At 39.0% G+C, this 12791-nt stretch overlaps 1 protein-coding gene and 1 pseudogene across 3 annotated transcripts in view; one reads left to right on the top strand and one right to left on the bottom strand.

Moving 5' to 3' along the window:
• Positions 1-12791, top strand: part of CYLD (CYLD lysine 63 deubiquitinase) — a 48863-nt gene that overhangs the window by 18802 nt on the left and 17270 nt on the right. For both annotated transcript variants that reach the window (XM_084757133.1, XM_084757132.1), the window contains exons 5-7: positions 2812-2910; positions 3825-3941; positions 11652-12031. In XM_084757133.1, coding sequence (XP_084613259.1) covers positions 2812-2910; positions 3825-3941; positions 11652-12031 — 596 coding nt within the window. The remainder of the gene's footprint in view (positions 1-2811; positions 2911-3824; positions 3942-11651; positions 12032-12791) is intronic.
• On the bottom strand, positions 10305-11632 carry LOC311583066 (nucleophosmin-like; annotated as a pseudogene). Its single transcript has one exon. The product of its transcript is annotated as a nucleophosmin-like (transcript).

Genomic DNA, 12791 nt, shown 5'->3' with positions numbered 1-12791 from the left:
ATTTTTCAGTTTTAAAACATGAAATATAATTCATGTGCCACCACTATTACTCCATTAAAACATAACTCATCAATCAGTGTTAAGGGCATTTAGAGTATTGTATGCCTATTGCTCTTATCTAGCTCAAGGACTGGTTTATCATCCCAGATAGAAACCCTGTTACCCACTCCCAGTAGCAGCTTCTCTCTAGACCCTGGCAACTATGAATCTGCTTTCTGTCTCTCCAAGTTTGTCTGTTCTGGAATTTCTTCTATACTGAGTCAAGACTTCTGGTCATGGGAGACAGTTAGAGCCCACAAGAAGGATTGTTTGAAGTACCAGAGCTCAGCAGGCAACTCTGATGTTACCTAGTAGGTCACATACAGATACCCTTATTATTTACAATTATCTAAAATATTCTGATTAGTCATCCACTTTTATAGAGATTTTGAGATAATTGCCTGGCATTGGGTTTCATAATGTCCTCATTTTTGGGTGCATGTTAAATTCTCAGTTGGGTTTGAATTGTGCTCCATGACTGATGTTATTGGACAAATACATCATTTAAACAATCCCTCTTGGTTTAATGGGCTATTCAAATTTATAGACATTTTGTTTGAATAACTTGTTCACTCTTTTATTATTATGATTTTGAGCCAAAGAATCTTCAAAAAGACTTTTCATTTTCTTACAGAACCATAAGAATAATGAATAAGTTCCCAGTTCTGTCATTTTGAATGCAGTCCTGATGCGTGTATATTATGTATACTTGAGGTCTGATTTTTTTTTTTTTTTTTGCTCAGCAGTGTTCATGTTGTGTATAGCAGTAGTTTGCTCCATTTTATTGCTATGTAGTACTAAAGATGTAGTACCACATTTTCAGTGAACTCTAAAAATGATCCCTTAGAAGTTTTTCCTTTTCTTGTGGTGCAGGGTTGAACCCAGGGCTCTGAGTATGCTGGCAATTGCTCTACCACAGACCTGTATCTCTACCTCACAATTTTTTGCACCTCAATCAGTTTATCTGTTGTATAGAATAGATTGGTTTCAGCCTTTAGTTATTATGAGTAGGGCTATTGTGTTCATTTTAGTGTGCTGTTGAGTGGACTTACTATTTCCTTGAATATCTTTAATCAGGATAGTTTCAGTCTTAAGCTGGGCACACGCCTTTAATCCCAGCATTTGGGAGGCAGAGGCAGGCGGATCACTGTGAGTTCGAGGCCAGCCTGGTCTGCAAAGGGAGTCCAGGACAGCGAAGGCTACACAGAGAAACCCTGTCTCAAAAAAACCAAAACCGAAACCAAAACCAAAAAAAGATAATTTCAGTCTTATAAAATTGTCTGTTAAATTTATTCTTGTCTACTACATCATATTTACCTTTTCTTCAAATTGAAGCCACTAAGTCTAATTTGCTTTATGATCCAAGTGATTTTGGATTATAAACAACACACACACACACACACACACACACACACACACACACACACACACACGTTTGATTATAAACATCTCTTTTCAGATGGAGTTACACACTCTTAGTTACAGTTGACAGTGGGCATTAGTTTTCTTTAGTCAGTTCATATGCTATAATTTGGAACCTTTCTCCAATGACAAACAGTTATAATTTTCCTCCAAAAAACTGTTGTAGGTGATATAGATATCTGAATGGTAATGTTATAAAAGCATTTTTAGTATTTCTTTTATTATATTATTTGTTAAAATTATGGTTAGTCAGTATAACTTTAATTGAAACGATAACTGCATATATCATTTATTATATTTTGAGGTGTTAAAGATATATAGTTTAATATGTATTTCTATCCTCCTCCAACCATGGAAAAAGATATCAAGCATTATTTATATATAATTAATTCAATATGACTCCCCTTTTTATTTTATTTTAGATGGCCTTTTCTGTATTTAAAATTTAAAAACTTTTCTATTTTTCCTTTCTGTCCTCAATATTCGACTGTGGGTGCTACCATTTTTGCTGCTAACAGCTTTATCAGGTACGGCCCCTCAGCGTTGTGTTGCACTTCATGAGTGTGCTGTTGAGCTTCCTAAGAGGAAGCCTTCACCTTGACTCTTTTATGTTTTGTTTACTTGATCAGTGTTTGAATGTCATATGAAGTTACCAGGCTTTAGGGTTTAGAAATATCTTTGAATCTAAAAGAAGTTTGCCAAAATTTTTTGTATCTGTACTTTGAAGTGAAACTTAGAGTGCGTTCTTAAAAAAAAAATTACTGTTGTGTGTCTCTGGATTTCTGCATTATGATCTGTGGGTCATTCTGTGTTTTCCCTGTTTGCATGTGTCTGTATACACATCTCTTATTCTTTGTGTGTGTTTAAAGGGGAATTAATCTGAGATACTCACTAGGTGGCACAAATATGTTTAGTATGTCACATCATTTAGAGATTCTTCAGATGCATCAGCATGTAAAAATTCTGGTTTTTGCAGTAAATAAATTGTCTATCTTTCTTTATCGTGGCACTTTTTATAATGCTTGGGTGCAAAACACTTTGTAATATGTAGAGTTGTGCTGGGCTTACTGATCTGGAAAATGCAACAAAAACTATGAATAAGTTTTCTTTATAGCTTTTAAAACATCAAACAAAATTGACTGCATTTAAGTCCAGTGTTGATTTTTTTCCCCCTGAGAAATTACTTTTCAGTGCTTTTGAGTCTTTAAAGAGAGTCTGTATAAAGATTGTGCTTTTTTATTGGAAAAGATTTCTTTGTTTTGTTTATGCTTTTGTCATTGATTGCTATTTATTTATTCTCTTCCATATGAATTTATGTTTATATTTTTAAAAATATGTTTATTGTTTCAGAGAGCGTGACACAAGAAAGGAGGCCTCCCAAACTTGCCTTTATGTCAAGAGGTGTTGGTGACAAAAGTTCATCTAGTCATAATAAACCAAAGGTTACAGGTATGGAGCCATTCTTGGTAGTTACTTTACATGATATCTGATTTTTCCAGATATTAGATAAGCTCCATGTATTAGTATGTATATATAATTTATTCAAATATTTTATATAAACTAAAATTTTATGTATGTGGTTATAAGAATGCCTTAAAGAAACCACCAAAATAGCCACCCCATGACTTGTTGGGGGAGGTTTTTATTGTGGATAGAGAGAACATCCAGAGGGAGGCATCTGAAAGAGTCCAGAGCAGAGAGAAAAAGAAGCAGACTGGACGCGACCAGGGTTGTCTGTAAGCGAAGAGAGAATAGTGGGGGCTGGGGAAAAACCTTGCCTTTATATAGAGGACAAATGGGGAGCTGGGAGTAGGGAAGCCCCTTGGGCTGGAGGGAGTTAGGGTAGACAGGAGATGAGAAGAGCTAGGATGCTAGCATGGGCTGCGGAATGTTTAACAGGTACTTGTGATACTGAGGGATCTTAGAGGCCAGCGTGTACTCTGGTATGCTAATAGACACTACAGACAGCCATTTGTCCCTTCTGCCAGTGATTAGGGAAATGGCTCATTGTGGTAGAGAGGAACCAGCTTCACAATTCCTGAGGAATGCTGGCTTTTGTCTAACCACCAGAAAACCTCCTGGAGTCCAGGTTAGGGAATTTTTTTGGAGTTTCCTTTGGACCTGACGCTGGAGACTTGGGGACATGGAGACATCGAGATTCCTGAGACTTGCTCCTGTTCTCTTATGTATTGAACAATTACCAAACTTTTAAAGCCGAAGACAACAATACAATGCATTGTTTGTATATGTCTATTAGTTGTGTGAGCAGCTGGCATACCATATGCATATTAATCTATTTATAAAATCTCTTTTACACTATATTGGCTTTTTTTTTTTTTAAAGGAACTTTTCTTGTTCCACAGGATCTACCTCAGACCCTGGAAGTAGAAACAGATCTGAATTATTTTATAACTTAAATGGATCATCTGTTGACTCACAACAACAATCCAAATCTAAAAATCCATGGTACATTGATGAAGGTAATCTATAATTTTAGTCTTCTTTATAATGATGCTGTCAATGCTTGTTTTTAAACTCTATTTTATTTGGGGTATTGAAGCCTCTACTTCCCTTCCACCAACCCCTTAGCCCTGGGTAAGAAAGAAGGAAGGTTAGTGGAGAGAGAGAGTGCAGATGCTTCACTTCTCTCAGCTGTTTAGGGTCATGGGTTATTTTGGGGCAATACCAAATGCAGCAAGCAATCTCCTTTCCGCCTGTCTCTAGGCTGCCACACTGTCTGTCTCTGGTCTCTCCAAACCACTACATGCCACATACCACACACCACACTTTCTTTCTCTGGGCTCTCCTGTTTATCTTCCACCATGTCTCTCTCCATGCCACTTGAGGCAGGCTGTTACCAGCTGGCAAAGACCATGTCCCGCAGGAGGCAGTTATCAGCTGTGGGCATACTTAAGCCCAAACTAAAATCCCACATTTGGGATTAAAACAAAAACATCATTTACATAATAAGTGAGTTTACAAAGAACTAAAACTTCCATTACATGACCTCTGGGTTTAATGGCATTTTAGAAACAGTGAATAGATCATTGCTAATATGCTAATGTTGCTGAACTAAAATATTAAGTGTATTTTGAACTACTCTGCTATTAGGGTTGGCAATACATTTGAAATGTGTTAGTAGTCTGTTCTTATCTCTTAACTCGTCTGCTTAGGGTCAAAGGTTTCTAGAAATGACTCATTAAAAGACTTCCCTATTTTACTTCCTTTAACACTTTACCTTCTCTTGTTTCTTAGATTTCATTTTCCTGTTATTTATTCATTTCTTTTATCTGTTCAGCAAATAGTTATTGAGACATTCTTAGGTTACTAGGACAGAGAATAAAATAGATTTAGTCCTTGCCTTGTTTGAAGCTATAGTCAGTTTGTTAAGATAGAAATTCATTAGATACAAATACATGGCCTTGTAGTGTTGATGAATGCAGTGACAGGACATGGTGCTGTGAGGGTGCTAGAGAGGTCACAAGGCAGTCTCCATTTACCAGGTGTCTTAGTGCTGTGATGAAACACTAACCAAAAGCAACTTGGAGAAGAAAGGGTTTATTTCATCTCATGCTTTTAGGTAACATTTCATCACTGAGGGGAGGTCAAGGCAGGAACCTGGACGTAGAAACTGAAGCAAGGGCCATGAAGGAATGCTGCCTACCAGCTTGTTCCTCATGGCTTGCTCAGTTCTATACAACTCAGGACCACCTGCCCAGGAGTGACACTGCACGCAATGGGCTGGGCCTTCTAACATTAATCATTAATCAAGAAGATGCCCTATAGACGTACCTATAGGAAATCTGATGGAATCATTCTCAACTGAGGTTCCTCTTCCCCAATAACTCTGTCTTGTGTCAAGTTGACAGAAAACTAATTAGGACATCAGAGAAATGGTGCAGTGAAAGGAATTCCATAAGTTAGGCCATGGAAATAGCATATATAAAGTCCTCTGAGAAGATGGAGCCTAGAAGACTAGAAAGATCCAGAGGAGGAAAGGGAACAACCAACAGGCCCAGGCCACATGTAGCCTAGTTATACCTCTCTGGAAGAAAATGGAGAGCCCAGAAAAATTTTTAGCTAAGAGTGGCATAACCAGGTTTGTCTTATGGAAATGGCAAGTAGACTCAAAGTGAGTGTAGTAAGTGGATACCACCGAAGGCTGTTATAGTAACTAATTATAATTTCTGAGATAAGACTTGAGGGTGAGATAGAAAGAAATTGATATAAAGGGATATTGAGAGTTGGGTTGAAAGAAGTTATAGGTAGATTGAATTTAAGAATCAGGGAAGAAAGATGTACCAGTAGCGACATTCTGGATCATGTACTTAGATGGCAGGAGGTAGGTGGTGAATTTAATTTTGAATATGATTCATTCGAAAGGTACTTAAAAACTTCCCAGAGGTGAATTATTAAGTAAGGTTGGATGTTTAGGTTTAGAGCATGGAAGAAAGGTAAGAGCTAGAGAAATAAATTTGTAGGTTTTCTTCATACAAGGGGATTAAAGTTCTCGGTTAACAGTGATGGGATCCAGGGATTGAAATGTTTAAGGACTCGATGGCTGAGATGGAAGGAAGGTGAGTTGTTAATGGGAGTCTAAGGAAAACCAACAGTGGGGCTTTGGAAAACCAAGGGACCATTGGGTTAAGGGTGCACTGAGTAGGAGGATAGCACCCCTGAATTCTCCAAGAGGGTATGTGAAGTGAGGCCCACATAAAGCTCATCTGATACAGACTCTGTAAGTCACTGATAACCCAGTCAGTTCTGTCATGGGAAAAATTCATCAGAGGCTCAGTTGGGGTGTGCTGGCAATGTAGAGTGAAGTAATTGACATAGGACAAGAAGCTTGGGTTTCTTCCTTATGTGAGTGAGTGTGCATGTGTGCGTCTGTGCATGCGTGCATGCATGTATGCATGTGTCTGTGTGTGTCTGTTTGTCTGTTTGTCTGTCTCTCCCCACTTTGTTCCCTTTTGTGCATATGGTCAATTGAATGGAAGTCCTTCTAGTTCCTCCAGTTTAATGGTCTGGCTGACTGCTGTTAACCTCTTAAACTGCCCACTCTCTTAGCTTACGCTAAATGTCCTTAAAGTGATTTTGGTTACTTGCCTGTCCTTTTTGTAAATTGCTAGTGTTTCTATAGTACTTAATATTCAGGAGGTTTGGTAAGTTAAAGCAAATTTGTAGTATTGTAAGTTTCTATGACTACTTATCATATGAATTCAGTTATAGGCTAAAACACACAGTAAAAGCCTGCAGTTGCATAACATAGGTTTCATGTATACTTACACAGAAAGCGACTTGAGTGGATATTCTCCACATCTGATTCATGCCCTGCGTGGGCTTTTGTGAGTATAGGCAGCATGGCCGGCCTCCCTCAAGAACTCACCCTGTCCTCACAGCAGGACAAATGTCTAAATGGTGTTCCTGTAGGAGGGCCTGTCTCCTGGTGGGTAACCTTTGTTAGAACTTGGTCTATACTACCAGTTCTCACCCCCTAGCTTCTAGAATGTTCCTGGAAGGACTTTTGGCCTTTCCAAATACTGCTGGTCTCTGGATGGGCACAGAAACCATCCAGGATGGCTGAGGACGCATGATCATGCCCTGTCATTCCCAGCAGCTTCACAGATGCTTTCCAAGGTGCTCATTGATTCATAAGAAGAAGGAGCTAATGGAAATAGAGGCTTTCAGAGTCTAGACGATGTTGATTCTCTCAATTTATGCTGTAATTCATTCTTTTTTGTTTTTGTTTTGTTTTATTTTCTTGTTTGTTTGTTTGTTTTTTTCGAGACAGAATTTCTCTGTAGCCTTGGCTGTCCTGGACTCCCTTTGTAGACCAGGCTGGCCTCGAACTCACAATGACATACCTGCCTCTGCTTCCGGAGTGCTAAGATTAAAGGCATGTGCCACCATGCTTGGCTTTGTAATTTCTTCTTTTTATTAATACAGGTTTTTGTACTGTACTAGTGTCTTAGTCACTGTTCTATTACTGTGAAGAGACATTATGCCCAAGGCAACTCTTATAAAAGAAAACATTTAACTGGGGACTTGCTTACAGTTTTGAGCCTTAGTCCATGATCATCATGGTGGGAAACAGCCATGGCACTGGAGCAGTAGCTGAGAGTTTTACATCCTAATCCATAGGCAGCACTCAGAGAAAAAGAGACTGGGCCTGGTATGGGCTTTTGAAACCTCAAAACCCACCTACAGTTACATACCTCCTCCGCTAAGGCCACACCTCCTAATCCTAATCCTTCTCAAACAGTTCTGCTCTATGGTGACTGAATATTCAAGTATATGAACCTATGGGGACCATTCTCCTTCAAACTACCACAACTAGAATATTCATAACTTACTGATCTACTAGAATCTGATTTATTGTTTAATAATTTTATGAAATAATATTGGCCTAAAAGACTTACATGAAAAACTAATATTGGTGATAGACACTTGTAATGTCAGCATTTGGGAGGTAGAGGCAGAGGATCCGGAGCTCAAGAATAGCCTTGACTACATAGGAACTTGGAAGATAACCTGGGCTACAGGTACTCTGTTTCAAAAAAAAATCACATGTCATTTTTCTCATCTTCCAGCTCTTTCATTCTTCCTACTCTCTCTTTCGCAGTATTCCTTGAGCCTTAGAAGAGATAGTATATATGTCCTGTTTAAGGCTGAACACTCATTCTAAGCAACACATTCTAAATATGGCAGGTAGCCAAGTCTCTATTTGACACCTGCTCACTATAAAGGGAAGAGTCTCTTGATTAAGGGAGAGAGTAGTGTATAAGACCGTAGCATTTGAAATGACATCTTGTGCTGGTTTGGGTTTTCATATCACCCATTTACTAGTGAGGGCAAAGATCTTCTCATTGATTTACTAGTTACTTGAGTTTCTTCTGCGAATTACCTTTTCAGATCTTTCACCTATTTTTTTTCCTGTTTCTGTTGAAGTTCTCATCTTCTGAAAAAGTGTATTGTAAGTCATCTCTTCTTTGGCTCAAGAGTACTCTCAGCTACGACCCCTTTTTCACGAACATGTTCTTAATTTTAACCAGATGATAGTTGTCATTTCCCGTTACAGGTTTATGTACTTACATCTAATTGCTCTCTTCTTTGAAGTCATAAAGTAGATTCTTCTATATTGTATTTTAGACACGTGTAGTTTGCCAGTCCCATTGTTTTATATGCTACCTGGAATTGATTTTTGCAGAGTATGAATAAGATTATGATTTATTGGGTTGTTTTTGTTGTTTGGCTTTGTTTTGTCATGCTGGGAATTGAACCTAGAACCTCATACATGTCCAGCAAGCCCCTACTATATTCACAGTCACCACTTAATGTAAAATTTTTAAATTTTAATGTGTGGGCCAGATGTGGTGACACATGCCTGTAATCCCAGCACTCGGGGAGGCAGAAGCAGGTGGATCTCTGTGAGTTCAAGGCCAGCCTGGTCTACATAGTGAGTCTAGGACAGCCAGGGCCACACAGAGAAATCCTGTCTAAAAAACCAAAATAAAACAAAATAATATGTATCCACACAAATGTGTATGCTTATGTGTGTGCTTGCACTCATATGAGTTCATATGCAACCCATGGGTGCAGGAGGCCACAGAGGCTAAGAGAGAGAATCAGATTTCCTGGAACTGGAGTTACAGACAATTGTAAGCTACCATGTGGGTGCAAGGAACTAAACCCAGGTACTCTGAAAGAGCTGTGTGTACTCTTAAATGCCAAGCCATCTCTCAGCTGTGATGTTTTTAAACAAATATATTATTGACTATCTCAACAGTATTAAAGAGATCACTCTTTCCTGCTGAGAGGCAGTGTGTGCCTGCCAGCTCCATTAGTCACTTAAGAAAACAGCTTTGGCAGGTTGTCTTTACTGTAAGTTTGCTTTCTTGAGTTATTTTCTTGCTGTTTACTTTGGCTTAAGCTTCTATATTTTTTTCATTCATTAATCTTTGTTGATTTTGTTTTTTTCTGATATATGAGTTAATTAATACCTAGCCTTTTATTTTTTCTAATATAAGCTGTCAATAGTTTTCTTTTCTATACATTACTTATCTATGTTTGACAAGTATATTTTTAACTTTTATTGAATGTCTATGATTTACACATCATGCGCCAAAATCCCTCTTCTCCTCCCAGTAAAATAAAACAAACAGACAAACAAAAAATCCTTGACACACAGCAACAACAGGACCTTTGACATTTGAAAGTAAACATATATGTGGACAAAAGGCTATACTGTGTTCATTGCTATAAGTCATAGGTCTGGTTGGAGGCCTACACCATCGTTACTGGTCCTTACTGGGACTGCTGTTGGATATCCCGTTGTTGCTGTGCAATCTTTGAATCTGCAAGTCCGCCCCTTCATGTGTTCAGCAGGTCATACATGGGGTAGATGTTGGGGTGAGGTCCACTCAGAGCCCTGGATCAGAGCCTGCTCCCTTGTCCTAAGGGCAGGGCCCGCTATCCCACTCCCGTGTCATCTTGGTAGAGCCAGCTCTCCTCCTCCTGTGTCCTCAGGGCAGAGATGGCTCTCCTGCTCCCGTGGCCTCAGGGAAGCATCCACTCTCCCATTCACATGTCATCAGGGTAGAACAAATATTCTTTTTCTTTGGTTTATTTTTCCTTTTTTCTTTCTTTATTAAAATACTGAGTTTATTTCACATGTGTATTTTTGTCTCCCTACCATTTCCACATCTGACCACCACTATTACTATGCCCTATTATAGCATTCCATACATACTTAAAACCATGTAAAGAGTGGAGTTCCATCCGTGAAAACTAAATAGCCATTTTAGACACTACACATTCTTGGCAACTGAACCTGGACAACATTTTCACACAGTGGGAAAGTTCTCACTTTCTGTTATAAGAAGGACAGCCAGATACCAGCTCTTAAAGAAGGAAGTAAGATGGAATATTTCAGACTGCTTACACGGTTTTCTTAAAGAGGCTTCTCCACTGCTAGAGATTTGAATAGCCTCCTGGCCAGTCACGCAGAAGCAATTCTTCACATGATTAATGAACTTGGCTTCCACTTTGGGGAGAGAACCAACTTTTTCTATACTTGTTTGCAGTTTTGCCTTAATGTCTTCTACAGAACAAGGTCCTTGGTACGTTAGGATTTTTTTTTCCTGTTTTATGAAGGACTTTTGATCTTGGTGTTGATGGTTTTACGTCTTTCCCATATTGGTTTGATTTTTGTGCATTTTTGGCTGGGATATCTCATACAGATTTCTTCATTGGAACTTTTTCTTCAGTTTTATCCTCATCAAAATCATCATCATCATCATCATCATCATCTTTATCAAGTTTTACTTTTTTCTGTGGAACCATGTTATCACCTTCTTAGGCAGATTGCTTTCCAGACGTCCTTCTTCATCTTCTGACTCTGCATCTTCCTCTACAGCTACTACGTGCTATCCACTGATGTGCACAGGCCCTGAACCACACTTCAACATTGAGACCACAGGAGGTGTAATTTCAAAGTCCCCAAGGGCAGCTGTTGGCTGTACAGACATTTTCAACATTTCCAATGTAACTTTAGTTGAACTGCCTTCATAGTTCATTGCTTCTGCCTCTGTGATGTGTGATTTGTCTTTTGCCCCACCCCTAAACTGACCATTCCTAATGACAACTGGTGCTCATTTTCATCATTATCTACTTTGAAGAGAAAATCTTTGCCAGTCTCTAGTTCACAGCTGAGAAGGTTCTGAGGCCTAAGAGGGCTTATGGCCATTTCCATCAAGTCTTTCTGAGGTGCCTACTGCTCCTCAGAACAGACATGCAGGACAGAATCACGCCAGGGCTTTTTCTTTATGTTTAAAACTTATATTATTTTTTTCTTTGAAAAATTATTTAGAATTGCTACTTAGATTTTTTAAAAATATATCTATTCATACTGGTTTCTAACTTAATCATATTATGGGTAAGGACTGTAACCTGCGTGGTACTGACCAGACAGTGATGAGCAATTGGGTGCCAGATTAGTGAGACAGAGAAGTCTGGAGGTAAAGAAGAAGCGAGAGCATTGTTCAGACCCAGGGAGTTTGCAGTGCTTGTGGTCAGACTTGCAAAGAGGGCATATGGCCAGCTAGAGGGGACCTTTGCACTGTTCTTAGAGATACAAACATATGTCATGTTCTTGAACAACTTTTTCTAATTAGGAACATTTCTTTTCATAGTTGCAGAAGACCCTGCAAAGTCACTTACGGAGATGTCTCCAGACTTTGGACATTCGTCACCTCCACCGCAACCTCCTTCCATGAACTCCTTATCCAACGAGAACAGATTTCACTCTTTACCCTTCAGCCTGACAAAGATGCCCAATGCTAATGGCAGCATGTCTCATAGTACACTCTCCCTGTCAGTGCAGTCTGTGATGGGCGAGCTGAGCAGCACACCTGTCCAGGAGAGCCCACCCTTGCCCGTCTCTTCTGGCAATGCACACGGTCTGGAGGTGGGCTCACTGGCTGAAGTGAAAGAGAACCCCCCGTTCTATGGGGTTATCCGTTGGATTGGCCAGCCACCAGGGCTCAGTGATGTGCTAGCTGGACTGGAACTGGTAATTTAATTTGCTCTAAAATCTTACAACTCTTTCCTGCATGAGGTTTTGCCTATTAGATAATTTCTTGGGAAATATATATGTGTATATATAAATATTTATATAAATAAATATTTTTAAAGCCAGTAATAGAGGAATTTTTTTTTTTACCCTTTGCCTTTCTGTTAGCTTCTGCTCACTTCTCATGTTTGTCTGTGATGAAGGAGTAGAATGACTTTAGGCTAGAATATTTAGTTTCCTTATATTAGACATAATGCAGCAAACAAAGCTTACTAGCATTTCTTCTTACTCCTCAGTCTCCTCCTATCACAGTCAGTTCAGGGATGTGATGGGTTGACTTTACAATTAACTGTCATGTGCAGAGGCCTTCAGTAGAAGGAAAGGTTTTCCCTTTGGAGAGTAGAAAAGCATATTGTGTGAGTTTTCATAATCTGGATGGGGAACCTGAATAAACTTAGTTATTACCTAAATGTGGCTTTTTGTTTAATTTTTTCACCTGTTTTCTTGCTTGCAGGGAAGTAAATAAATTAATCTGTTTATTCCTGCCTCTTGATCTTAATACTTTTGAAATGTCTCAGAGCAAGTCATTAAACCAGAAAATAAGTGCATATTTGGAAAGGAAATGCGTTAAGTACTTCCTGGTGGGCTAAAGAATTATTTTCTTAAACCAGTAGCACCAGTTAGCCAACCCCTTTTCCTTGGTGCTGGTCTAGTCAGTACAGATTTGTAGAGGGAATTCAGAAAAAGTGCAAATTCTTGT

The sequence above is a fragment of the Acomys minous genome (assembly GCF_964271855.1).
Source record: "Acomys minous genome assembly, chromosome: 14".
Taxonomy (NCBI): Eukaryota; Metazoa; Chordata; class Mammalia; order Rodentia; family Muridae; genus Acomys; species Acomys minous.
Note: the sequence above shows the minus strand (reverse complement) of the source record. Positions and strands in the feature narration are given on the sequence as shown.